Below are 27,976 nucleotides of genomic sequence, written 5' to 3'. Positions count from 1 at the left end.
TTTCCAGGTATAATAAAAAAAAAAAAACAATAGCAATTGTGCTAGAGCTGGACTTTGGAAGCCCAGCTCCCTGCCTGCGGCTCCACAGACCTGGGCACGTTTTAGGTGACTCCTGCTTCAGGTCCATTTCGAGGAGTAGCTGTTAGGAAGTTTGCTGGAACTTTCAAGCCTAGGACCGAGGTACAGGCGCCGTGGAAAACTTAGGTCCACGGCGCTAGGAGATGGCCACTTGCTGTGCACGCTGAGACCTGGGAAGGGACCCCAGGGCCTGTGCCCGTGCGCCCCAAGTTTGTGCTCCAGAAATTTGGGGAAAGAGCGTATTGTTCAGGCCCTTGAGTTTTCCTCCCTGGCTTGGCCCTCCTCCACCAGTGCTGCTTAGAGAGGACGGGAGGATGAGAAAGAAAAAATACCCCAAACATCATAAAGGAAACACTGGGGCCACCCAGCAAACACTTCTTAAGTGGAAATTACCTAAACCCTCCCTTTAGCCTGTGCTTTTTAGGAGATAGCGCAGACCCTGTGAAGTGCAGCCGATGAAATTCCCTGTTGTACTTGTTTAAGGGAGGACACAGGTGAGCACTAGGTAGTCAGCTTATAGGCTGATGATTTATTCATTCCACGAACTGCAATGAAAACTGGACTCTTCTGTCTTAACCCGGCTGCACCTTTATTAGTTGAATGTATTTTCCTTTATTTTATATCTTTTTGTATCCAGTAACGGCCAGGATTCACAATCTTTGGGTGGGGAGCTAAGCCACCTAGTGCAGTTGAGTGAAAACACTTGCCTTGAAATCCTGACGCAAGTGCCCGGGACAGGCCTCTTAGCAGGTCGTGCAGATGGGCTCCCTGGAAGAGGAGCTAGAACCTTGTGACAATAGCGAAGTTCTGTTGAAGAGATCCTTGACCAAAATGAAGATTCAGGAACGATACGGGTTTTTGTTGATGAAAGTTTTTAGTAGGTTATGGATGTGTCACCGGAGTAAGATTTTATGGATTTACTGGCTTTCAGAGGAAGTGCCTTGGTTTCTAACACATGATTAGTCCTTGGGGGGACATGAAATGAAAAGATTGACACCGGCCTCACTGTGAGCTCTGCACCCTGCAGGCCCGGCCCTGGGAAGCCTCCGTTCTGATCTGCAGGTTTGTGGTTCTGCAAGGAGCCTGTTCTCACTGTTCCCAGGTTGCATATTTTTCAAGATTCTGCAATGTGTCCTCAACACTGTATCCTTTAACATGATGGAGACTTAGCTCCTACTCCCCTTCATTTACATGTCTTGGAAGTGGACTTGAGACCGTTTTTTTGTTATGTTAAAAAAACAGGTGTGAACATGGATTTTCAGAGACTAGTTTTTCCAGCCCTTTCTTGGGTGCCCAGAGCTGTTCTCCCATCTTGTTTCTTTGTGGCATGCCCTAAACCTAAGAGCATTCCTCTCCAGAGTGGTGTTCTCCCCTCCCCCATCCCCCCCTTCCCCCAGCAGTTCCATTTCCTTTCACCCCATCCTTAAAATGCCAAAGGAGAGTTCTCTCACTGACCTGCAGGTGCTGTGCTGGGGCCCTCGCAGTTGCTGCAGGAGCCCACGCCCTGCATGGTCAGGGTGGGAGTGCTAGTGAGGCTCAGGTGTGAGGCTCAGGTGAGGCTCAGGTGTGGCTGAGAGTCCTGATCAGCTGTGGGCTGCGGTGCTGCCCTTGCAGCTTGCATTTGGGAGCTAATGATGAGCTGCTTACGCTGCACCTTCAGGAGTGCGTGTTTGTAGACACCAGTCGTCCCAAGAAGACCCATTCATCTTAAGGTGCTGTTTAACTTGCATTTAATTTTAGTGTGTTCATATAAAAAGGTTGTCTTCTGTTTGCCCCCTGCTTTTGATTTAGCATGGAAGGTGGGTAAAGAGTGTGGTTAAACCCTGAAAATGAACACAGTAGTGGATGTGGTGAAACCAGGCCTTAAAAGATGGTGACTGTGCCATTTGAAAAGGGAGTTCTTGGACCAGTCTTAGGCCACGTTGTAGGAGAGCCTCCAGAATAAAAAGATTTTGAAAGTCTTGCCACACAGTGTCTCAGCATTGACGAGGCCATGACGTGCAGGCAGCAGCTGTGGGGAAGGCCCCCGCTGCCGGCCTCTGGTAGTCTCCGTTCAGTTTCTGGAAGAACTTTAACAGTGGAAAAACCATTGCCAGAATGATAGTGAGTGCTCTCTCCACCCATGCCGCCCTGCCCTTTGCAGTGGGGAGGCCCAGGGAGATCCAGGATGGCCCAGCACGCAGTGGGTGAGGTTTAGCTGATTTCTGAGGTCTGGTCCTTTTCAAGTACCTGAGAAAATGCCTGATGACCTTTGATTTCACTTTAAAATTCGATGTTAATGATTGCTCTTAGACATCAGTTAGGTGAGGGCTAGACTGAATTGTCCATCTGTGAACAGCAGAGGAGTCTCAGAAACGCTGTATAAACTTTGTATGGGATGAATTTCGGAAAAAGAATTTTGAGGTGAAAAAGAGCTGTGCATAGGGCATTTATTGTCTTTGGTCACTTAGTTTTAGGAACATTTTAATTATCGTGTCTTACTACATTTGCCCAGAGGATAATTGAGTTGGCATAGAAAGTTGTGAAGGCCCTGAGAAAGTTTTTCTTCCTGAAGTTTTATCATTGCTACTCTAGGATTTTGACACAAAGAATTTAATGGTTTAAATAGTAACTAAATTGCTAAATGAATACATGTGTGTACAATAAATTACCGGTAACGTGTCATATTGTGTATGTCTTTCTAATGGGAATGAAAGAGCAGATACTTTACAAGTCTTAAGTTCTATCTCATTAAGACAGATCCCACAAGATATTTCTGTACCATTCATTTATTTTAAATTCCATTGAAAAGGAGATTATTTTGTATTTTTAAAATAGTTGCTTGAAACAGGAAGGCAGAATTTCGGTTTTTTTTTTTTTTTTTAATGTAATCTGAGTTAAATTTATCATCTGGGTTTTACAAATTTAAAAATACAAGTGTAGTGATATGGCAGTCCCTAAAACAGAAAACAGTGAGTAGGTTTTCTGATTGTGAGCTGAAAAATCTTCTGTTTCTCTTCACTCTAGCCTGTTGGATTAGAAAACCCGGCAAAAGTTATATCCAAATTAGAATCTTCTGAAAGTAATACCTGCAGAATATTTGCATTTTAGGTACCTGTTTTGGAGGTGTAGGGTGCTAACTCAAGTTTGAAGTGGTCAGCCCGAGGCCATTGTGCTTGGCTCACTGGCAACCTTGGATAAGTCGGACGTGGGGACATTTCTGCTCTCAGGTGACTGGCAGACAAAGGTTCTAATGCTAACATCTTGGTTCTGGCTGTCACAGGGCTAAGTTAGACTGCTTTTCTTCTCATGGGCCCTCCCTGAACAGCTTAGCTTGTATCTTTAATAATCCCCCTTTGTGTTTTGTCTGCTGGAAACCAGACAACTTGAAATTAGTCCTCTAGTAATGAAAGACTTGAGCCTTGTGGGCGATGTTCCACTTTCGTTCAGCACTACCGCTTTCCTGGGTCACAGCTCAGCGCCGCAGCCTGCTTTGGAGGAGGGAGCTGCCCTGCCCGTGAGCTGCTGGGGTCGAGGAGTGGCTTGGGGTGGGAAATTCCCCCTCCTCTCCCTCCTTGTCATGGGTGATGAAGACCGCTTGTCTCACTTTGACCCTCATTACTTGTTTTTCCCCTAATTATTCTCGATTCACTTATTCGATATGGCTGTTCTTAGTTTTCACATCTAGGTATTTCTGTGTGGACTCCTGTTGAATGTCCTCATTTTCAGATTATAACATCACTAAAGAAAACCAAGAGTTTGAAAGCAATGAGGGGCAGATTCTCAAGGACTGTTTCTCACTAGTGTGTTTGCAGCGCAGTATAATTCATTCGCTCAGCACCTTTTTTTTTTTTTTTTTTTTGGTGGAGGACAGTATTCTTAATCAATAGGGATGACCATCAGCATAGGTAGTTATCGCTCAGGGGAGTCAAATTTAAGAAAATTATTCAAATTTAATGAGTGTCTGCTGAGTTATCAGTTTATTGAAAGGGAAAACCACCCTCTCTCAGAAGATTGGAAAAGGACAGCTAATCCGGTTCTCTTATCCTGTTGCTGGCTCTGACTTGGAGCCAAGTGGACTGGCAAGGTGGACTTGGAGCCAAGCGGCCCACCAGTGCCTGTGTTTATATCACCTGTGAGCTAAGGCAGGATTGTACCCTTTTTTAAAAAAATGGGTGAAAAATCAAAGGAAAATAATACATGAAAGTTACATGAAGTTGAAACTGCACCATCCTTAACTATGGGCTTACTGGACCGTAACCCTTTGTGTTTATATTTGCCGTCTCATCCTTTCCAGGAGAAGTGTGCTGACCCCTGATGTAGACACAGTTCAGACATGGACACAGGGCCTAGGTCGAGCAGTTCTCTTAGCTCGTTTTGGTCTCTTCTGACATTTCTGCTTTGATCCCTACCTTTCCCGTCTCTTAACATAACATACCTTTGACTTTTAAGGGTTGCCCTTCGTGTGACTTATCTTTTTTTGGTAACACACTCCTAATTCTGGCATTTCCCACCTCTCTGGCTGACTCTGCCTCCTGGCTGTCCCCAGGGTACTGCAGGCACTGACCTGTCGCAAGCTTGAGGAGTCAGGCCTACCTCCACACTTGCCTGCTTGTTTCTGCGGTGGCTTCTCTGTCCCCTGGGGATGAACGAGTCCAGTCTCCCTGCGAGCCGTCTGCTCCAACTGTCTCAGCCCCTGTAGCTGCTTCTGTGTCCTGGTTGAACCTCTCCTCTTTCCTGCTTGGGTTCTTGCGGTTGAACTACTCTGACTATTGCTGACGGGAGGATGGCGGGAGCCTGAAATGTGTGTGTTTTTCTACAACAGTAGAAAATGGAGATGTGTTCTTAACAAGAAGACACCACACAGCGTTGTGCAGTCTCTGCTCACTTTGTTGTGTGTTCGTATTGCCTGTGGCGGTGCCATCGACAGATGATACACCCCTCCCTCGTTCAGAGACTTCGGGAAGGGAGCGTGGTATCCAAGGCCACCTGTGATAACGATGCCAGCCTTCTTTTTTTAACCTCATCTCTTCGATTTCTTTCATTCTCGTTCACTGTATTGAGCAAACAAAGCTGCTGCAGGCGCGCCACTTGCCATTCGCGCTCATGGCCTTGGTGCCTGTGTCACACTGGGTTTTGCTAGAATGCCCTCCCTTTCCACGTGACCTCCGTCGCCTCCATGAGAACCTTTCTCAAGCTCATGCTCTCTCACTGTCCACGCTGAGCAAGCCCTGGAGCTGCACTCTCAAAAGCACAGACTGCCTGACCTTGGCTTTGGTTTTCTGTCTAACCACCAGGGTCACTTTCTGCTCCTTGTTACGGTTAATGAGGGAGTGTTTCTTATCTCCCTTGGCAGATTACAAATTTCTTTTTTTTTTTTTTTTTTTTTTTTGTGGGACCCTTGCCGGAGGCCGGGGAACAAACAGCCGGGAACAAACCCGCGCTGCAGAGGCTGCAGGCAGCCTCTGCAGCCCCTGCTCAACTGCTGCGCCACCATGGGAGGCCCAGATTACAAATTCTTAAGGGTGTAGCCTGTTGCATTTCTTGCTGTGCATATAAGTGAGATGCTCACTTAGCTGCCTTCTTGGGGCAGTTCTGAACATGAGGTGATCTGCTGACCTCTTGAGTGAGCATGTTGCTTGTCAAGTCAGTGCCTTTGGCTTGCGTTGGCAGATTGTATGCTTATCAGAAGTTGTTGGTTTCCAAGCTTTTATGGAAGGTAATCTTGTATTTATAATTGTAAATATCATGTAAAATGATAGTGTGAGTACAAATTTATTTTTTTCCCTAAAACCCAATTGGATTATTTGGAAAGACTTTAGTAAAGGTGAGTCACTAAAATAATGACTGTAGAATTAGATGTGGCTGCACTAAGTGCAAGTTTGAGAGGAGTAACGGGGATTCTGCATGTCGACCACTCTGCAAGGGTTTCCTAAAGCCTTCCACTGTAGAGACGGAAATGGAAATTGTAGAGGGCGTGTTTATTGATGTGGTTTAGATAGAGGAGAAGGAACTTCTCTGAGTGCTTTGAAACCATACTAGATTGGCAAATGTATGTTTCTGTGTTAAATAAGATGTTTAATGTATGTGGGATAATTTCTTGATTTCCTTTAATATTAGTCCCTTATTTTCACCTGTTGCTTTTGGATATGATTGAGATGAAGGCTTCTGCGCCAGTCAGTGCTCTGGTTGTCCTTTTCTCAGTGGATGGGAGTATGAGGTCCTGGAGGAAGATACCGCTGCGTTATGTTTGAGAAAACAAAGAACAGGCCTGGGAGACGAGCAGAGCTTTAGACACAAGTGACCTGGTTTTGGTTCCTGGAATCCACCTCCTAGGGATCGGAACCATTTTGAAGCCTCCTCTGTAAGCGGAGCCATCGCCAAGCTGGAGTCTCTGAGGGGAAGGTGGCTGCGACCTTGGCGGTGGCAGGTGCATAGTCTGCTGTGGTCCCAGGGACCTAGACGTCGTTGCCTGGTTTTCCTTTCTTCCCGCATCATTGAAGAGACTCCAAAGAGGGACTTATTTCTTCTAAGTTGTCTTATTAGAGTCTGAGACTCAGTCAGACCTGGACTATAGTCCGCTTCTGGCTTTGGACTGTTGGATTCTGTGTTCTCATGTAGGCTGAGGGCTGTGTGCACCCTTCAGGGAGCCCACCAGACTGAAGGATACTTGGTGTAAGCTGTCAGAAGTTGCTCTTCCTAGTCCACTTCTTTGGATGTTGGGTGAGTGCTTATTTTAGGCCTGAATGATTAGATTGTGGATATACCCATTGTATTAACCTCCTAGGGGCTTGAAATACAATACTTTTATTTTTGACCAGGTTTCCTGTTTCCATCTAATGGGAGTTAACTTACCACCTTGACTGATGATACTTGTGCCTTTCTCATTTCCCCAGACCCACTCTAGATACATAGTAGCCAGCTACAAATGAAGAAGTAAAATCTCAAATGAAAAAGGAGGTCCACTGTGTTCTTCCCTGTCATTCAAATCTACATACAAGACTTGTTCTGACCCCTCCCCTGTGCTTCGGGGATGGTTACTATGGACAGGAACTTAAACATTTGGGCTTCACAAAACCCCTACCTGGAGCCCTCCGTGCACATAGGCTGGCCTTTGCCCGCCTCTCCAGACTCAAGAATAGCTGGTTTTGTGTTCGTTTAGACTTCAGTTTTTAAATCCCACCCTTGCTCTTGAAATACTTTACTTTTTGTTAAGTGAAGAAGTGAGTGCGGTCGTCACACCCAGGCTGCTGTGGATGGGGCCCTGCAGGGGTCCAGCCTGGGTCCAGCCTGGGAGATGATCCGCGAGGCGCCCAGATCCGCTGTGCTCGGCGCCCAGTGTGCAGGAGCCTTGGACCCAGCTCTCCACAGCTGGCTGTTAGGGGCCCTCAGCTGAAGTTCCGGATACCGGCTCTGTTTTCCGTTTGTGCTCACATGTCCTGTGTGCAAATTCTGAATGTAAAACTTCTTTCAGTACAGATTTTAATTCAGATTTAAGGTGAGTTTTTGTTGCAGGGGGCCAGGCCTATGTTACAGGAAAGGCATACTCGAGAGTCCTTTGTTAAAAAAAATAACTTGAACCGGCTAAAGGAAATCTATGATCCAGTTAGTAGGTGGTTTTCATTGCCATTCTCTGGTAAGAAAGCAATTGTACGACATACAGTGTCTCTTAAACCTTAGACAGACGGCTCCTGCCGGAACGTCGTAAGGACCGCGGACTCCGGTCAGGCGCTTGGCCGCGGGAATGCCATTCTCATGTGTGAATTGAGGGCCACAAGTTTGCCAATTTAGTTTCAAGGGCTAAAATGAAGAAAAGAGATTTCCCTAATGCAATTTTATTCAATATTTTAGCAGGATTAAGTCACTGGAGCTCCTTGTAATTTCAACTCCTGACATGCAGGGGAAAGCAGTTCTGATGGTGTTTCTCAGTTATTGCACACGTCCACTTGTCCTGAGTAGGAAACAAAAAGTAAAGTTCAGTTGCCTTGGTCATCTGCAACACCAGTTTTATGCTCGCTTCTTAGGTTTAATTTAGGACATGGTTTCTATTAGTCCTTCCATATATCGTTAAAGTTAGCCTGCTTGTGGTTCTATTTTTTACTACTTGAAAATCTTACAAAGTGTAAAAATTTTCCAACTGTAAGTATCTGCCTGTGAAAACACTGCAATTTCAGGACCTTCTATTTATGATTTAGCCTCCTGGGGAAATTAGAGTCTGGTCTACCAGGAAGACTCTTGTGTTTACGTTTTCTGGCCTCAGTCACATGGAAAAATGAGAAACTTTTTTTGTATCTGTTCTTCTAGGAATAGTTTTTCTAGGAACATAAAATTGGAACCAAATTGGATGACAACAGAAACATGAAGGCCAACCGACGAGTCGACCTGGTTGAATGTCCTGCCTCTAAACCATATGGTTTAAAGAACCTAATCCACAAAGTTGATGTGAGCAGGATGTGGGTGTGTGTGTGTGTGGGGGGGGGGATTTTTCTCCCTTGAATACTCGGTCATCTAAAGAGACAGTGTAATCTGTGTTTTACAAATATGACAAATGGCAGACAGGTTTCCGGGCCTCACAGCTCAGTCAGGGACGTAGCAGGAGTCTCTGGGCAGCCTCTGACACGAAGCTCCATGTGCAGGCCTGTGTCTATGGGCTGCGCACTGGTGCAGTCAAGTCCTTGTAAGCTGGGGGAACTCAGACATGTGTTCTGGGCACCCTGGGTGCCATCAGTGCCACGTGTCGGAAGACCTCAGAGGTAAGCTCTAGAGAGCCAGGCTTGTGGAGCGTGTTCATTTCAGTAAGGGAGACAGGAGCAGGCACTGGGGGTCGGGGGGATGCAGGAACTCAGCATGGACTGCAGGTGCTCAGGGGGCGGAGACATGCATGAAAGGGGCATGTTGCGAGCTGGCCTTCAACCTCCCAATGAGAGCAGCCTTCGGGGACTTGTTACCGGGTCTTCCATTTGGCAGCCTTTCCTTTGCTTTAAGGGGCTGTCTTCAGTCAAGCCTTTCTCAGAGCTGACAGTGCCTGGTGATGTTTTTTCCCCAGGACTTTCCATCTTGTAATCTGTTTTGATGATGCCACCCTGAAGTTCATGTTTTTCCCATTTTATAGACATGAGAATAAGACCCAGACTGGGGTGTGGGGAGAGGTGAGTTCAGTGAAGTTCCGTGTTGCGCCCGCTGCCTGACTTCAGTGCTCAGTCAGTGTGAAGCGGTTTTGCTTCATTTCTGCTCCCCTCTCCTACCTCCTGGGTTTTTTTTTTTTTTTTTTGGATGGGGGCTGGAATATTTCATTCCAACTTTACCTTAAAATTTTAAACCATCAGAAGAGATACAGGAACATGTCATTAACAGCTATATGCTTCTTGCCTGGAATCACCAATTGTTAGAATTTGCCATAGTTGCTCTTTTTTAAAATATGCACCATTTGATAGTTGTAGGAATCATCTTAACATGTATTTCCTAGGTCTAAGGGCCTTCTTCCTGACCACCATAGCCTTCCTAACCGCACCATAACATGTTTAAATTTGACATTGACCTGTTATAAAACGTTCATGTCATGTTCAAACTTGCCCTGTTATTTTGGTAATACTCTTTTGTTTTTAAATCCAGTATCCCATGCAGGATCATGCATCTCATTGTTAGTCTTGATACAGAACAGTTCTGAAACTTTTTTCTTTTTTTAAAAGATTTATTAATTTATGCATACAAGAGCTGGGGTACGGACCAGAGATGTGGGGGGTGAGAGGATTCACCAGAGACAGAGCGGGGAACAGAACAGGCAGATTGACTGAAATACACTGCTGAGGGGAGGAGCTGGCGAGACAGGAGAGGTCTGCTGCGCCATGTGGGTTGCTCCCTGGCTGACCAGGGATCGAACTTGTGCTGCAGAGGCTGTGGATTGCTTCATACTGTGGTCTTAACCCCTTGCGCCACCAGGGAGGCCCCAGAAACTTTTTTCTTCAGTGAGATTTCAGGGAGTCTAGGCCTGCTCATAAGCAGACTTCCCATGTGTCTAGTTGTGTCCTTGTGATTGAGTTACAGGAATATCACATGGGGAAGTCAGTCTCTCCAGGAGGCCTATCTGTTTGTCCCGTTGTTGGTGATGGTAAGCAGAATGTGGCTCAGGTGGAATTCACCAGATGCCTGTTGTAAATGTCCTTTCTGCCCTTTATAATTAGCCATTGATAGTGTCAGCAACTTGAGAGTAAATTTTTTTTTTCTTACGGGTTTTTAGCATCCATTAGAAGATTCTGAATCCATTATTACCAGATAGCTTTAAAGCATATGGAGATAGAAAACTTCACCTGTAATTACTATTAAGTGTTTGAAAGATAAGGCCTTTAAAAACACCACCACAGTGCCTTATGGGACCTCACTACCATTCCTTACATCCAGTATCCACATCTACATTCCCAGATTTGTCTCAAATGTTTGTCTGCAGTTGGTTTGCTCAAATATGTGTGAATCCAGACAAGGCCCCAGTTTGTGTTACCTGGTCCTCCCGGAACTGTTTAGCCTGGCTTCTGCCACTTCCTCCCTTTTGAATTTGGCTGCTGCTTCCTGGAGTTACATGTGTTCTTCTCTTCTGGTGTTTTCTGTAAGCTGGTGGGTAGAAAGGAGACTCAGGTGTTTTGTTTTGGAAGCCATCATGAGGCGCATATGTCTGCCTTTTATTTTTTTAAAGATTTATTTATTTATTTATGTAAGCACTGGGTACAGTCAGAGGAGCGGGAGGGTGAGAGAATTCACCAGAGCCAGAGCGGGGAACAGAACAGGCAGACTGATGAAGTACACTGCTGAGTGGAGCAGCGGGTGTGGGAGGAGAGGTCTGTCACACCATGTGGGACCCTCGCTGACGGCCGGGGATCGAACCGGCGCTGCAGAGGCTGCGGGCAGCTTCATAGCCCAGTGCTCAACCGCTGCACCACCAGGGGAGGCCCTATGTCTGCCTTTTAGAGAGAAGCTTCGTCCTTGTGGTGCTGGTGTTATCACCCTCACACTTCCTGCCTAGGTGGCCCGTCACTCCACCTCGTGCTCTAGCATCAGCTGTAGACTTTGCCTGATTCATTGTCCACTGGGGGTTGCAGAAAGTGAGTTTCTAACTTATTTTTTCTGTATGGATTAGTTACATTTTTTTTTCCTAAGATTTATTTCTACTTTTTAAATATATATCTTATGGAAATTGTTGTGCAAGGAAACGGTCTTCATCTTCACAGGGGATGTTGCTAGACGCCCTCAGCGATCCTCTCAACTGTCTCACCTGTAAGCTGGGGGTCATTGTGCCCACCTCTTGAAGTTTTGTGAAGCTTAGGTGAGTTGCTACAGTAGTGTAAAAATGGTGCCCAGTACTAACTAGTGTTGGTAAATGCTCGTTGTTAAGTGACTTTTTGGCTGGGAGGGAACATTTAACTCGGGTGTAGTGGGGAGGGCAGGTGGGAGAGGGCGGCTCCAAGCTGACATGTTGGGGCTGGGACAGCGCACTCTCCTTGCACTGCTTGCAAGGAGGTGCTTGTCCGAGGAAGAGCCGTGCAGCTCTCCACATTGGGAAGTGGTGCCCGCTGCCAGGATACGTGGAAGGCGCTGAAATGGGTTGACTGCCGAGAAGGGAAGGGCCCCCCCTTAAGCTGTGCGGGAAGGACGAGGGGTTGCGCCACATAATCTTTGTACATTCTCAAGACCCACCAAGGTGTGCAGCTGGACACAGGGTGTTCTTGCCTAGTCGGATTAGGTGTTTATCCATACCCTCAGTTAGAGCTTTTTGAGGTTGCTGGTCACTTGGGGAGAGGAAATGCTCACCTCCTTGACTTGAATCAGCCATTTCTTACTGCTTGAGAAAAACCGTTGTGCAGGATATTGGATTTATTTATTTAGCCGACATTTCATCCTGCAGTGTGCAGGACTCCAGACACAGACCACGTCAGTGAACAACACAAACCCCTGCCCTCTGGTAGTGAGGAGATTGAAAAGCAGGTGTTAGTGTATTAGAAGATTTTGAGTGCTCTGAAAAATAAAACTGGATAAGGGGAGGTTGAGATGTTTAGGGGAAGTTGCTTTCAAGTAAAGACATTAGTGAGAGGCGAGCACTGCGGGCTGCACAGTGTGCCAGTGCAGGAAACCGCCCCTGTGGCAGCCCAGAGGCATACTGGGTGCGCTGTGAGTGAAGGTGACTGCCATGGGGTCATTAACACCCTTTAATGGGCTGAGGCTGGGACAGGTCGAGAGGTTAGGGTAGTTTCTGGAAGACACAGGTGGTGATTTGGACCAGGCGCTAGACACTGGGGTGGTAAGTGGTCTGATACTGGGATTTTTTTTTTTCTTTTTGAGCTTGAGTCAACAGACTTTACTGGTGGATGGATTGTGTGTGGGTTGAGAGGGAAAGTGAGCAGTCAAGGATGATTGATAATTTTGGCCTGGGGAGTAGTGAGGGTGATGTTGCCATTTCTGAGCTGTAGAGTGGGATGAGGTGAGTGAGTGAAGCAGGTGGACCCAATTCTTCACACTCCATACACTTCATGCAGTAAGGTCCGTCCCATTGAGTCCAGTGTGAACTCCTGCCTCTGGGGTCACCCAGGGGATTCTTTCAGTGTAATGCCTTAAAGGGGTGGCACTGGCAGGTGTAGGAAGATTGGCTCAGACCAAGATGTGGCTCCTGGAAACAAAGTCATGTGCAGAGTAGCTGCCGAGCATTAACTTTCATTTTCTGGAGGAAAATCTGGCTAAGAAGAAAGAATGCAGGCAAGGCCTGCCCTTGGAAGGTAAGAACCGAGTGCACCTGGTCTCAGAGCTGTGACCGCTCAAGCCTTTTGTGCTTTAGCCGCGCCTGGGGCTTTTGTTTCGAGTCTCTTCATTTTCTCCGTAAATACATCCCGTTCACGTACAAGGATTCATAAATCTTCCACTCGGGTTTTGCCCTGTGTGCTGTTCTCGCAGTCTGTTTCGTTAGCATCTGTTACAAGTCCAGCTCCGGGGTCTCTCCAAGCACACGTTTTTAAACATTGATTTTGAGCGGGCTTTTGCTAATACTGTTAATTTTTTTTAGTGCAGAGACCTTTTCATCAGAGGTAGTGTTGCTTGGCGACCGGGACAGGCGCCCTGTGGACAGGCAGTGCACACTCCGACATCAGCACAGACAGCTGGACGCCCTGGGCCAGAGGCGCTGCGGGAGACCCACGCCGCTCGCGCTTAGCTGGGGTTGTCACAGAGCCAGGCACATGGTCCCCGTGAGGTGTCAGGACTGGGGTGATGTCAGGTGGTTTTCACCTCCAGTCGTCACTCACTCACCTCTACGGGCCAGACTTTTACACGCCAATAAGCTGCTCCTCTTGACTGCTTCCCCTGAGCCCACCCCAGTGTGCCGTCGGGTGACGTGTGTCGTGGTCACTGCTGCTCTGTTATTTCATTTTTCTCAAAAATAGGTGATTGGCGATTGCTCCATATATTTAATCTAGTACCCACATAAAAGTTGAAGCCAGCGGTAATTGCCAAGTTGTCCCCATATCGAAAAGCTCTTGAGACTTAACAGAAGAAGAAAACACACTGTTGTGAGCGAGACTTATGTGCTGGTAGGATCAGGTTGAAATGGGTGTAGCTTAGGGCATGTGGTATGTGGATGAGATGATGAATGTGACAACCTGTGAACTTTTTCTAGTTGACTAAGGTTTCATTTGGGGGAAAAAAGGTTTATTTACATGGGAAACCATTCCTATCCCTCCACACCCCCAAATGTGAAACTGCTGGAAGTGGAGTGGTCTGGCTGGTGAGGGGCTGCTGGAGGGCCCTGTCTGCCCGGCTCCCCCTGCTGTACACAGGGCTGGGAATCCTTAGAATTAGGCTGAACGCCCTGTGAGGTCAGTCAGTGGGTCACACGTTTCTTAGATACTTTCAAAAGCTTGAAGAGTCGAGACTGTATGTATAATAGAAACATCTTGTCAGAGGCTCCCTACAGGTCTAAGGGGCTGTTTGTTATGTGACATGATTACACAGTGTTGTCCTCAGCACCACGTGATTTAAAATCGTCTGGAATTGTATCGGTTGTGCTGGGAACGCTTCTCAGTGTCATGGATGCACCGTCGTCCTGCCCGTGAGGCACATGGAGGGTAAGCAGGCTCAGGGAGGGCTTGCCCGCACACGCGCGCTCCGCTGTGAGCACTGGTGACTGCTTCACTGGTGGAACTTGCTTCACTGGACCTCGAACGAAGATGACAAGCGGCTTTTCACACCACGTGTAGGATCGTTTATCAGTTTAGCTGTTTGCATTTTACTTAAACGATGTAAACAGGAGCTATAATAGCTATGAAGTGTCTCATTAATGAGTCTTCTAAAATGTTTTCTGTCTGTTGAACGCATCGCCTTACTCTCTTGCCCCCAAGTAGCGGAGGCTCTGGATGTGCCCGGTGCAGTCGGCAGCTTCATGCGCGCAGAACTGACACCGAGACTTCAGCCTGTACAGCGGTGGAAGGCAGAGTGACATGTTATTGCTTGTCCCCCATTTCTCATTTAAGAGAAATGGTGCCGTGCTCCATCCTAGCCATCGAGACCTGGGTGGCGGTTTCCTTCTACAAACCAGACAATTGGGACTGATAGAGAATGTTGGAAGTGTCAGGACTTGGACCCTAGCCTGCGTCCTTGACCTTGCCACCTATCCCTGTACGTTTGGGGAGGTGTTTGTGCCCCAGGCCCTGGAATCACTAGCTGGTGGGGTGGTATTAGGCATTGAATCGGAACAGGAGCTGGACAACTGCGGGCTGGGTCTCTTCAGATGGCTCTTTGAGTGTGTGGTTTAAAAATCAGCTCCCAAGCTGAACGTGCCGTGTCGGGTCACGTTCAGAGTCTGTGTGCTCTGCCCTGGTTGACACTTGCCCCCTTGTGTTGGGACTTGGCACCTTCGTGGCTTTAGGGACTGCTTTCCCGTTTTCTGTTTGATTTTTGTGATAGGTGACTTTCTTTTCAGCCAGAGACCCATACATCTGGGCTTTACTGCTTGTCCTGATTAATTTCCTAGTTTGGAAGATGAATTAGTGGCTATTTTAGATAATTGAAGAAAGACATTGGATCTGGCCACTGACCGTCATTCTGATTTTATTACCAGAAGGCGTTTCATAGCGGGTTACAGTTAGGTCTCACCTGTCTCCCTCTTCCTGGCTGCTCAGATGCAGCCCGTGATCATGTGTACTTCTATATTTGGATTAATTCTTAAGTTGTAATTTAGTTCATGTGGGCACCTGGAACCTGTACCAAAATTGTGTTCTAATTTGGTGCAAAACTCAAAATACTCTATGAGAAGGGATCTAGCCCTCTCCTTTCAGAACACCTTGTGAGAGTTGGTCAGATCTGCCTCTTGCCACTAGGGGACCATTTCCTTAGGAATTCTACAAATACTATTCTCATTGGGGAAATACTTCTATCAAGGCATGAACTCATAATTACTTCGCCTATTTTATTGCTTGTCCCACATTGCTCATTTAAGAGCTGGACCTGACCCATGAACCATCTTAGTTCTGGAAATGTGAAGCCTGAAATAAAAGCTTCATTTTAATAGATATTCTTTTCATGTGTCGTCTTCCAAAAAAATAAAGACAGTCTGGCCAGTGATCATTGTCTTTCTGATGGTAGAAATGTTTACTGCTTGAAAGGAAAGCAAAAATATGTAAAACTTAGTATCTTATTTGAAATCATTTTAGGAGAAAGATTGAATTCGATACTTTGACAATTTCTGTTTATCTGTATTGTTTTTTTAGGATTTTATGTCTCTTGTCTCCAAACTAAATTGACCTGTTTTTGGTTTTGTTTTTCCTTTTCCAGTCTTTACCAGGTGCTGGTCCCTGGATGTTTTTTGTTCAAATTGGAAAAATCTTAAACCTGCCCACAGACTGCTACGGTGTCCAGTGAGAAGGGACCTGTGGACATTGGCTCTTGAAGGGTCTGAGCAGGTGTTGGGCCCCTCCCGTGCAGAGATCTCGTCTCTGGCTCTGCTGTCCTGGAGAAGTGAGCGTTAGACTCAGCCTGGGAATCTCAGCCTGTCTGTGCACTCACCAGGGCGCAGAACATGCCTTAGGTCTGATGTCCATTAATCCTATTTGGCAGAGAGAATGTGACTGATGTGAAAAGTGCCGCCTAGAGGTTAAGGAGGAACGTGCTTGTTTTGGTTCTGGACATTTATTTCTCTGAATGAACAAAAAACCGCTGCAGCAGACTCCCCAACACGCAGCCCCGCATCACCTCCCCTCCAGTAAAACCAGGAACACTGCGGCTGTTTGTTCCTTCATGGGGAACCACATGTCAGCTCCTGCCAGTGAGTAGAGTGACACCTGCGGCCCTCTGATTAGCACGCCAGTCTTCTCTGTATAAGTTGGAAGGAGGCGAGAGGTGGCTTGGGTGTGGATGGCAGGACAGCTCCATTGAAGACAGAATTTTATAGCTTCCCACCACAGTTTTTATTGTAATAAAGAACCTGACCCTTATACTGAACATTAAAGGCATTAAACATTTTAGATCCTTAAGGTTTATTAGTCATCTGATTAGATTGTTAAAAAATATAGGTGATTCTTCCTAAATAATGTCCAAATATTTCTTTAAAAACTTGAAAATTTTGGGGTGTGGGAGAGTGGTCATGGGTCACGGTCATGTGACCATCGTCAGGACCAGCAGGTGTGAAGTGATACCCATTCTAACCTCTAATGGACCACGTAGGTGCTTGCTGGGCATTTTTATTGGTGCCAGTCATGGGCACTGGCTTTTAGGAGGAAGGGTTAGAGTCAGTGTCTTAGTAGAATCATGGCAGTGCGATCAGCTTAGACTAGGCCTTCCACCTGGGGATCCCTGTGGTTAGGCCTTCGTAGCCTAGTTTGGGGCATTCCCCTCAGCCATTATCCCCACTCCTGTCCTTGCCAATGGAAGGTATATTTTTCAGTCTCTTAGTATTAAGTATTGTCTATTTTGGACAGTTTTGAGGAGAGGTAATTTTAGGATCATAGGACTTAAGTTTGCTTCTGATATTTAAAGGAAAATGCCTAGCTTCATCAAAAAACATCTGCTTTACGAAGCATAGAAAAACATTTCACTTGGAGGCTGCCTTAGCACAAAAGAAAAAAAATCACTTCAAGAGTTAACGTGTGGAAGGCACTCAGTTGAATAATAAAGTCTTTTTTCCTGTTGCTCTTTCAGCTGCAATTATAATTAACTTAGAAGTTTTAGAATGTGTCTTTTTTCCAGGAGAAAAACCATCAAATTCCTAAGCTCAATTTTAGGTAAATTTTTGTAGTGATTTTCTTAATGCAGAATTAAATATATCTGATTGACTCGTTGAAGATGATTTGTTATCCGGTGGGTGACATACATGTTTCATTGAGGTCTGGGGGACTGAACAAGCAAATGGTTTTTCAGTCTTCCAGAAAACTTTTTCTCCTTCTCCCTCCTCCTGTTGCTTTCTCTGCCTTTCAACATGAAGCCTTGAAGGAAGACATAACCCAGCACACCACCCCGAGCCGGCACCTTCACTGTCTCGGTCCTGGCTACCTTGTGCTGAAGGTGCCGCTTCCCTTCCGCGCGGCAGTCATCCGGCGGTTTCTGGGTCACTGCGCACTGACCAGCACAGGATGCTTCTCCGCCTGCGGCTCGGGGAAACTTCCTGGCAGTAGATCTGGCGCAGACTAAGCCATGACTGGCTTTCTGTTCAGGGGCAGGTGATAACTCCGGCGACCGCCACCCCCGGCTCCGCCTGGACCCTACCTGACCATAAAGTGCGTCACCCTCGCGACTCACGGCATTTGGAGGTTCACTGTGGCACCCGCATTCTAAGTAATGCGTGTGATTCCCCCTTTAAGGTGCTGCAGCGTCGCGGCACCTGCCCTCTGGAACAAGCACAGTAACCAGACGGGCGGGGCCGTGGTGGGCAGTTCTCAGTGCCAGGAAGGCTGAGCTGGGAGGGGGTGAACTTTTGTTCTCAGTCCAAAGTGAGGACTATTTTCACAGACTTTTCAGTATCAGCCGTGACAGTATAGTTTCCCCTTCCCTGTGGAACCCAAGTATGTTTTAACATTCTGTTTTCTCTTTATAAAGAATGTCTTGTTGCGCCGTTTTGCTCGACTGAACGTTTCCTCATCTCCTGGTGAGACCATCCTCTAATTCAATCTTTGTCTTTTGTCTTTGCTGCCTTGCAGGGTTGGTACAGTAGGCTTCACTAGACTTAGCGGCCACTCAGAATTTCTCCTCCAACACCTGAGTAAATGCTGATGGTCTTGTGGAGATGGATTAAGAGTACGAGCTAAGTTCTCAATCTCAATTAAGAAGCGGAGGAAAATTTAAACTGTCTCCTTCAAAGTTTATCACAGCCAGCACCATCAAGACAGCAAACCAAAGGACAAAGACTTGACCTGCGTGTCACTCTGTGTAGTCCCGCTCACGTGTGGTTTACAGACTGACTGAGGTCACTAGGAGTAAATAAAAGGTGGACCCTTCTGTCATTGGACGCTTTTGTTCACAAAGTTACCAAAATGAGGGCTGTGCTGGAGACAGCAGACATTGCCATAGTGGCCCTGTATTTCATCCTGGTCATGTGCATTGGGTTTTTTGCCATGTGGAAGTCTAACAGAAGCACCGTGAGCGGATACTTCCTGGCGGGGCGCTCTATGACCTGGGTCGCGATCGGTGCCTCTCTGTTTGTGAGCAATATTGGGAGTGAGCACTTCATTGGGCTGGCAGGATCTGGAGCTGCGAGTGGATTTGCAGTGGGCGCCTGGGAGTTCAATGCCTTGCTGCTTTTGCAACTTCTGGGCTGGGTCTTCATCCCGATTTACATCCGCTCGGGGGTGTACACCATGCCCGAGTACTTGTCCAAGCGGTTTGGCGGCCATAGGATTCAGGTCTATTTCGCCGCCTTGTCTCTGCTTCTCTATATCTTCACCAAGCTCTCCGTGGATCTGTACTCGGGTGCCCTCTTCATCCAGGAGTCTTTGGGTTGGGATCTGTATGTGTCTGTCATCCTGCTCATTGGCATGACCGCTTTGCTGACCGTCACCGGAGGCCTCGTGGCAGTGATCTACACAGACACCCTGCAGGCCCTGCTCATGATCGTGGGTGCGCTCACCCTGATGGTTATTAGCATGATGGAGATTGGTGGGTTTGAGGAAGTGAAGAGAAGGTACATGTTGGCCTCACCCAATGTCACGTCCATCTTGTTGACATACAACCTTTCCAACACAAATTCTTGTAACGTCCACCCTAAGAAAGACGCGCTGAAGATGTTGCGGAATCCAACAGACGAAGATGTCCCCTGGCCGGGGTTTGTCCTGGGGCAGACCCCAGCCTCGGTGTGGTACTGGTGTGCCGACCAAGTGATCGTGCAGAGGGTCCTCGCGGCTAAAAACATCGCCCACGCCAAGGGCTCCACGCTGATGGCTGGCTTCCTGAAGCTCCTGCCCATGTTCATCATCGTGGTCCCGGGGATGATTTCCCGGATTCTGTTCACTGACGACTTAGCGTGCATCAACCCAGAGCACTGCCTGAGGGTGTGCGGCAGCAGAGCTGGCTGCTCCAACATCGCCTACCCGCGCCTGGTAATGAAGCTGGTCCCTGTAGGCCTGCGGGGCCTGATGATGGCAGTGATGATCGCGGCGCTGATGAGCGACTTGGACTCTATCTTTAACAGTGCCAGCACCATATTCACCCTGGATGTGTACAAACTCATCCGCAAGAGCGCAAGCTCCCGGGAGCTGATGATTGTGGGGAGGATATTTGTGGCTTTCATGGTGGTGATCAGCATCGCGTGGGTGCCGATCATTGTGGAGACGCAAAGGGGCCAGATGTACCTGTACATCCAGGAGGTGGCGGACTACCTGACGCCTCCCGTGGCGGCCCTGTTCCTCCTGGCGATTTTCTGGAAGCGCTGCAACGAGCAGGGGGCTTTCTACGGTGGGATGGCCGGCTTCGTCCTTGGAGCCATCCGCTTGACCCTGGCCTTTGCCTACCGTGCCCCAGAGTGTGACCAGCCCGACAACAGGCCAGGTTTCATCAAAGATGTCCACTACATGTACGTGGCCACGGCGCTGTTCTGGATCACGGGGCTCATCACTGTGGTGGTGAGCCTGCTCACGCCACCCCCGACGAAGGAGCAGATCCGCACCACCACCTTCTGGTCTAAGAAGAGCCTGGTGGTGAAGGAGAGCTGCTCCCCGAAGGACGAGCCGTACAAAATGCAGGAGAAGAGCATCCTGAGGGGCAGCGAGAACAGCGAGGCCGTCAACCACGTCATCCCCAACGGGAAGTCTGAGGACAGCCTCAAGGGCCTGCAGCCCGAGGACGTCAACCTGCTGGTGACCTGCAGAGAGGAGGGCGGCGCCCTGGCCTCCGTGGGCCACTCCGAGGCGGAGACGCCGGTGGACGCGTACTCCAACGGGCAGGCGGCGCTCATGGGGGAGAGGGAGAGGAAGAAAGAGGCGGAGGACGGAAGCCGCTACTGGAAGTTCATAGACTGGTTCTGTGGCTTCAAAAGCAAGAGCCTCAGCAAGCGGAGTCTCAGAGACCTGGTGGAGGAGGAGGCTGTGTGTTTACAGATGTTGGAAGAGCCGCCGCGAGTGAAGCTAATACTAAATATTGGACTTTTTGCTGTGTGTTCCCTTGGAATTTTCATGTTTGTTTATTTTTCCTTATGAACTTTGAAGGATACAATGAGACATTAACTTAAGAACATAACTGGTTTTTTTGGGGGGGATCCTTATGTAACTGTTGCATCTCTCAGGCATTGTTTACGCTGTAGGTTTTAGCCAAATTTTACTTAGCTGAAAATCATTTTTTTTGCAAGACTTTATTTTCCCAGAGGTGGATGAAAGTCAATTTTCAACCTAAGTGAAGCAAACTTGTTTATCAGACTGAATTGTGCAAATGTCTTTTAAAATTTGCCGTACCAAAGTCAGGAGAGACCAGTTGTTCTCACAGGACCCTCAGAGCAGCGCAGCCCTACGGCCACCCATAAGGTGGGCCTGTCTGCCTGGCCAGGCCTCGTGGGCCTTCTGAGGCGGAGGACCCGCTCGCCTCACAGTCTTCCCTCCATCCCTGTCAACCCCACCGCCGCTGCCATGAGAACAGCAGCAGGAGCCTGAATTAGCTAGTCCGTGTCGCGTCCGTGCGGGGACTGAAAACCCATGTGTGTGGGTGCTCGTCTGGGGACAGGTCGGCTGGTGCCGGGCTCCCCCGGCTGTGGGAGGACGACTTCCTGTGGTTGCTCTGCCTCCGGCGCGGGGGTGCTGGGCGGAGGTGGTGCCCGTTCTAGTTTGCTTTCCTGGTTGGAGATTTGAGGGGACCATGTTCTGTCTTTAAAGTTACCTGTCATGACTGTGTTGTTCACTGACTTTGGGGGAGAAAATGAAGTGAGCATTGCTGATGACCCCCACACTTTTGGACCAAGTTAAGGTTGTCGATGTAGTTGAGGATTGGCAGCCCAAGCAGTGTTTGCTCACTTTCCTGAGGCTTCATGACTTCCCAGCGTCCCTCCTGTCACTTGGTCACATTCTTGACCAGCCTGGTGCTTCTCAGGGTTCCACTTGGAAGACATGCCCAGAAATTCCGAGAAAAGTTGGCACAGCCCACGTGCTGGCCTCGCACTTGATGAGCCCACGGTGCATTGAGATTGAATTTTCAGAGGGAGGATTTCATTGAGACCATAGTGTATCCTTGATAAGTTTTTTTCCTGATTCGCTTTTTCCCAAGACGTGCCACCGATCCGTGGCCTCTGTTCTTGTTGAGAACGTTGCAGTGACCAGAGCTGCAGGGTGCCCTGCACACCGGCCTTCACTGACACGCCCCAGCCGGCGGGCTTGACCCTGGGCGGTCCCCGCACCCTGCACTAGAGGGGTGGTGTGCTCCACAGGGCCACGCGCAGGGACTGGCCCCCAGGTTGGTCTGTCGGGGTGTGCAGGCCCCGTGCATGTCAGACGTGGGGCCTCCGCCTTGGGGGCTGCTGCCCTCTTGTCGCTTCCCTGGGTGGGAATCTCTCTTTTCAGGCTGATTCCTCTTCCTGGGGGCCAGGTACAGGAGGTCCAGAGGCTCTGCAGCTCGGTGTGGGGGTGCGCGGACGCTGTCCTGTCACCCTCAGGTAGAGGGAGGGCGCTAACTGTGTATCTACTTTCTTTGACTTTGTTTCCTGTAATTGCTGATACTTTTTAAATTGCATGATTTTACTAAGCTTGTATTGTTTAGGGAACAACATTACTTTTTTTTAAGATACTTTTGTAGATTTTGAATCAAAACTCAGTCCTAATGACTTTACATTTTTTGTATTCTATACACTAGTGTCACTATGACGGACTCGATGCGTCCAAAGCTGATTTTAGAGATTTTCAGGTAGCATAATGTCTTCCCATCGCCAGGAGACTTTCTGGTGGACTGAGTCTGTAGGTGAAAAAATAATTCATGTATGAGTAGCATGATTTCTGAGCAATTAGAGTGCCTTGTAGAATTTTTTCTCAGCTTACTTTCTTAAGGTTTATAGCCTGGGGGCCAAATAAACCGGGACCATTCTTTTCTTGTCTGGAGGCTGTGAAACCGCGAAAAGAGCGGGGTCACCAAGTCCGTTTCGAAGAACAGAAAACCGGAAGTCCACAGCTGGACTCACGCTTTGTTCTCCTCTGTTCTCAAAGGAACTATTCTCCTGTTGAGACAACCTTCTGGTGTTTGGGGAAATAATAGGATCTTAGGTTTTTCAACTTGGCATTAAGTTGTAGAAATTTAAAGTATTTTCTTTTTTTTGACTCTGAACACATCGGCAGTGAGGATACACAAACTGAGCAGCCTTCCTCCCCCTGCTGTTTACAGCATAAAAGAATTGGGGGTCTTGATGAGGGGTCCTCCACCCCTTTTTTAATATTGAGTCCTAATAGTTTGGAGTATTAGGGTCCCCCTGCCTTCTCTCTGCTGTTGTCTTAGTACACTTCATACAGCACATCCCGTGTGTCTGCGCGTGTGTATATAGCAGTAGGTCAAGTGTAGAGAACTGATGTCTGTAAATAAGGAATGACTATTAGCATATCTGTTAGGATTGTTTATTCTTGCCAGTACGCGCATCACTTGATTTAGATTGACGTCCCTGAAGCTTGCCCGTCTTATTGCTTCCCAGTAATATGTAATGCGCTCGAATAAGTTTGTGAATTGCTGATTGCAGCGTCATTTCAGGGGACCATTTTTCAGTCTGTTTCATTAGAGTGATTGCTGATGGGAAGATACATGGTCTGTCTTAAGCTCGCAAGATGTTGGTGCTTGAACCAAACAGGGTCCTGTGTGATGACCTTATCTCAGACAGCAAAGTGTGTGTGTTTTTGTCGTGTCTCAAGCTAAGGGTCAGAACCGACCAGGAGTGATAGTGACTGATCAGTGAGGACACTGGACTTCTGAGGCGGAGAAAAACACCCTGTCTCTTTTGCTAATGCTATCCTCCATTCTTCGGCTTTTATCCTCTCTGGCAACCTGAGTCTCGAGATTTGATGAGAAGAACTTACTACTGTGGTGTGCAGGGTGATTCGCGGGACCGCTGATTTCCCTGTTAGTCCAAGACGGTTCTGCCTCCCCGGGTTAGTAAGTCGCTTCTCAAACAGCAGAGCCAGTCTTTCTCCTCCAGTCTCTCTTCTGGTGAGGGTGTCATCTTCTCTTCATTAGAGGAGCATCGAGCAGTAGTGGTGGTGCTGTGGCCTTCGGCTTACACCCAGCCACTCTGCTCTCCCTGGGTTTCCTTTTCTCTTGACTCAGAGCATCCATTGTCCTGTTGCGCAGAGAGGCCTGGGCCAGGCCCTGCCCGAGCCCCTAGGGCCGACATGACACCTGGTGCCACGAGCAGGGACTCGTTGCTCCTGAGCTTCCCAAGATTGAACACTTGTGCGGGAAGCGGGTTCCTCTGTTCCCTGGCCTGAGGCTGGCGGGAGTGGGTCTGAGAAATCCAGTCCAGGGCTGTCGGCGTCCTCGCGGCTCTGCCTTCCCAGCCCCCCGGCTGCTTGAGCTCGGCGTAGTGTCTTCCGCTCCCTCCTCTCCGAGAGCATTTCCGGGAGCCGATGGGTGTTCTCACTCTGGTCAGCCCATGGACGGCTCTGTAACGCTTGGCCGTATCTGACTTGTTTGCTTTCCTTACACTTCGTGGCCCCTGTGGCTTCCCCGAGGTGTGAAGGCTGGAAGGAGGTGTGGGATCTCGAGTGGCACCCACTGTCTCACCTCTGGGTTGAGACGTATGAAGACCATTCCTGTTAAATTTTGTTACTTGCCAGGACAGAATTTTCCTAAGAAGTAAGAAAAACTATGAAATGAGCTGCTGAGAAGGATCTCGGCGATACAGACTCAAGTTGGTAAAGGACAAACATTAACTTAGAGTCGAAGAGGTGGAATCCCCGTCATTGAATTCTAGAACCAGAGGCACCTTGGTGATCAACTAGTTTCAGGCCCTCCCCATGGAGAATCCAGTACCAGTAAGAGCAAGCCAGGGCAATCCTGGCTTGGTGTTCATTATTGTCAAGTGTGAATTTGTTAACACAATTGAAATTAAAATGAATGATTTGATAAAAGATGCTTTAGTGGGAAAAATGGCTTTTAGGTTTCAGTATTAAGATTTCTCGTCAGCTAGGTGTTAAATTGCCTGTCTCTTCCATGTGGACATGAGCTGAGGGGACCTTACAGACATGGCCTGTTCCCACTCGAGTGTGCGCCCACTTGCTGTTCAGAGACACTGGTCTTTGCCATTGTCTCTTCGCACCTTGCTTAAATCTTCACCTGGTTTCTCAACAGTCATCAGGTTTCTGTTTCGATCTTTTGTCAGCCTAGTTCACTTTTTTAGACTTATTGCCACGGTGTGCAAAAGTGCAGCTTTGTCCCAGTTGTAAAGACATGGATCCAAATAATGATTCATTAAATGTAGTTATGTTTAAATATGTTATGATTCCACTAGCTTCAACTGTTAATTCTCAAGAATGATTTTTTCAGACTTTGTGTTCACTAATAATAAAAGCCCTAATAATTCAGTAGTATTTTATTCTGAAAACTTTTTCAAAAAGTAGGGGGGCAGCATTATTGAAAATTCATATGCGTCCCTTTGAAGTGACGGTCTGGCGATGCAAAAGGACTGGCGTGAGCTTTGATGCCAAAAAGCCTTGTTCTTGAAGGGAAGGTACAGAGCTGGACTAGCCGTTTGGCATATAGGGAAGCCCTTCTCTTCCCGGTAAGTGTGAAGCTGGGTTGACATGGGAGTAACGTTTGCTCACACTCGGAGGCGCAGCTCCGCTCTTCCATTAAAGTCACGTCTCTTTAACCTGGTAGCAGTTGTCAGACCCTCCCCTCTGTTGAAAGGCTGGTGCTCAGCTGCTTTGACTTGTAGAACAGAATTTAGTTAGGATTCAGCTCTTGAGGCCCACCCCACTAGTCACGCAGTCATGTGCATTTATATAAACTTCTGTCTTCAGTTCTGGGAATAGGCTTCAAACTACTGATTTCGCTTTTAAAGAAATGTTGTGGGACTCGATGTAATTTATGTTCCTGTTTCTGTCGCAATTCCTTTATAAAAGATAAGGATTTAATTTTCTGTTTTGGGTTAGGTGCCCATTTATCTGGTAACCAACAGCCTTAGCCATTGGCACATTGTCCCTGTAAACAAGGAGGTTTGTTGTATCTTGTGTCTTTGCTCATCTCACGCACTTTACTTCTAGGAGAGGACCACAGCCTGAGGCTGTTGACTTAAGCCAGCGGCCTCACTGTGTGCAGTGTCTTCTGGGTCTGCTCTGGTTACTCCTATTCTTAGCATGTTTGAAGAGCATGATGCTAGAATAATAAGCAGCCGAGATCAAGGCAAGACAAAGCACAGTGGGTCTCAGCTTATTCTCAGTGGGAGCAGTGGCTGTGCTGTCCTCAGACAGCATGTACTATGACCTCGCCCGTGATAATGACCCCCACCCCCACTCCAGTGGAAGATAGTTGATGGTTGGTGAAGTCTGTCAACAAGGAAAATACATATTTCAGTGATTTTGGCCACCGCACAAGTTGGCAGTAAGTAATCACAGTCTTAGTGAAGACTTGTATTCATCGTGGTCAATCCACCTTGAGCCCTAGTGCTGCTGGATAAAGGAGTATTTGCTTTGTTTTTATTGCCTTTGGACAGACCAGCCTGGATGGTTTCTTTTTTTAAAAAAATATATCATTGTATTCTAGACATAACCTGTTAGTGGAATATTCTTTAATAACACTTTTTTATTAAAATAGTTGGAAATCAAAACTTAAGCTCTTTGCTATCATTGAAGTTCCAAGTGGGCAAAGGCCATTATCTAAGGGTATTGCATAATATAATCAACTTCTGAATTTGTGTTTTGATTAGTGCCTTCTGGTCGCCAATATTGACTCTGCTAGTTTACACACCTTTCCCTTTCTTGATAGAAAGTTCTTGTTACAATTCCTCTTTTTAAATTTTGTTATAACGTAGTAAAGGAAAGAAAAATACATTTATATTTACATACTTTATATGCAGCTTTTATTTAGTTTCAAGGAAACCAAGTAGCTCTAATTCGTGTTACAGCTCATGGTATTTATTCATCTGTATTTGTTTCTTTTATATCCTTAATTAAAAATATGAAGTCACTTACATTAATGCGAGTGAGTGTATTTTAGCTATATTGTTTTTTCAGTGTAGGTTTGGCAGGTGTGTCAGAACATGTATGTGACCACAGTGTCATATTCTATGATGGGGACAAAGCGTGACGGTCCACAGAAAGCACAAGCTCACCTTCACACGCGTGTCTCTCTCCACATGTAGAAAGCACAAGGCGAGCGTGTTCTCAGCCTCCCACAAGTGCCGGTCCTGAGGCCGGCGGGGTTCATCTGGGGAAGTGTTGGGAGGAGGGCCGTGGCATTGAGGGCCCTGGGCAACAGGGTGTCTTCGTTGCGGGTCCTCGGTGGCAGTGACTCGGTGTAACAGCCTGAGCAAGGTTGTGCGGCCATGGCAGAGAGAGAGAATACGGATGTCATGAATGCTGCAGTTAGATTAGGGGGACTACTAGCTAAAAAGGGGTTTGTGGGCGCTTTCCTACAAAGTAGAACCAAAAACACAGGGGACAGACTTCTAGGTACTTGATGGTTGCAACAGTCTGGAAATTTCTGCTTTAAGCTGTAGAGCCGTTGGAGTTGTTAATATTACATTTTAATCTGAAATCCTTTTGGCTTTGCCTATTGCCGGTTGCGCCCCGAACATGGATGTGTTCTGCATGCTGACTTGTCTGTACTTTCTGTGCGGGTTGGTTTGAGAGATGACGGGGTGTTTTTCCACATACTTGACTGTAATTTTTAATGGTGCGGTATTTGATCCAGGGGTTCCCGACATTCTGAGACAAATCTGCCCAATGAGCTATTTTGCTTTTTCATAGAAGTTATGAGAGTCCTAAGGGATTCCTCACCCCACCCCCCACCTGTGGGTCTCATTACCACTTCGAGACTAGGTGGAATCTGTGAGTGTGCAAAAGAGGAAAATAAATTTTCTCCCACTCAGCATTGCCCTACCTCACCCCTCATTTCCTCTCTTCAACCAGTCCCGATTCAGCAAGAATGAATGAATGAATATGCCTTTGTCTTGCGTTTTGTCCAAGTCAGAAGGGAGAACTTGCAGGATGAGAGCAGGGGCTCCCGGGTACACACTCCCCTTCTCTCGTTTGTCTTCTCAGCTCTCATCACACGTGGAATGAAGATCCACGAAGCGTGTTTGAGGAGCGTGGGCTTGAATGCGTGGAGGGAATAGCCTCCCTACCCCCAACCCCCTTAGGCAACTAGCAAAAGTGTTAGGAGGTGACCCACCCGGCAAGGGAGGAGGCGCCCGAGGGCTGGCGGGCAGGGGGAGACTGGATGCGGCTCTGGCTGAGCAGCCTGTGACGAGGCAAAGCAGCTACAGCCTGTCAGTCCTGCGTGGTGTATG

At 47.6% G+C, this 27,976-nt stretch overlaps 2 protein-coding genes and 1 long non-coding RNA gene across 7 annotated transcripts in view; 2 read left to right on the top strand and 1 right to left on the bottom strand.

Annotated features, from left to right (window-relative positions):
* Positions 1-25,169, top strand: part of SLC5A3 (solute carrier family 5 member 3) — a 26,253-nt gene extending 1,084 nt beyond the window's left edge. The window contains exons 1-4 of one of the 4 annotated variants that reach the window (XM_037524990.2): positions 6-8,499; positions 11,277-11,371; positions 15,862-16,351; positions 18,219-25,169. In XM_037524990.2, the coding sequence (XP_037380887.1) occupies positions 18,552-20,708 (2,157 nt within the window). In that variant the 5' untranslated portion in view covers positions 6-8,499; positions 11,277-11,371; positions 15,862-16,351; positions 18,219-18,551 and the 3' untranslated portion in view covers positions 20,709-25,169. Of the gene's footprint in view, positions 1-5; positions 8,500-9,336; positions 11,372-15,861; positions 16,352-18,218 lie in introns of those variants that run through there. The other 3 variants (XM_054700295.1, XM_054700294.1, XM_054700296.1) reach the window with 3 other exon arrangements.
* Positions 1-27,976, top strand: part of MRPS6 (mitochondrial ribosomal protein S6) — a 50,758-nt gene that overhangs the window by 682 nt on the left and 22,100 nt on the right. The window contains exons 1-2 of one of the 2 annotated variants that reach the window (XM_054700297.1): positions 24,463-24,500; positions 25,127-25,246. The exons of the other annotated variant lie outside the window; for it this stretch is intronic. Coding sequence (XP_054556272.1) covers positions 25,166-25,246 — 81 coding nt within the window. The 5' untranslated portion in view covers positions 24,463-24,500; positions 25,127-25,165. Of the gene's footprint in view, positions 1-24,462; positions 24,501-25,126; positions 25,247-27,976 lie in introns of those variants that run through there. 2 annotated transcript variants of the gene reach the window in all.
* On the bottom strand, positions 7,885-27,976 carry LOC119257220 (uncharacterized). Its single transcript, XR_005127978.2, has 5 exons — positions 27,859-27,976; positions 26,798-26,990; positions 11,857-12,004; positions 10,553-10,662; positions 7,885-8,008 (listed from the first exon to the last, which is right to left on the bottom strand). It is a non-coding gene; the product is annotated as an uncharacterized LOC119257220 (long non-coding RNA).

The sequence above is a fragment of the Talpa occidentalis genome, unplaced genomic scaffold, assembly GCF_014898055.3.
Source record: "Talpa occidentalis isolate TD23 unplaced genomic scaffold, MPIMG_talOcc4v2.1 talOcc4.4, whole genome shotgun sequence".
NCBI lineage: Eukaryota > Metazoa > Chordata > Mammalia > Eulipotyphla > Talpidae > Talpa > Talpa occidentalis.
Note: the sequence above shows the minus strand (reverse complement) of the source record. Positions and strands in the feature narration are given on the sequence as shown.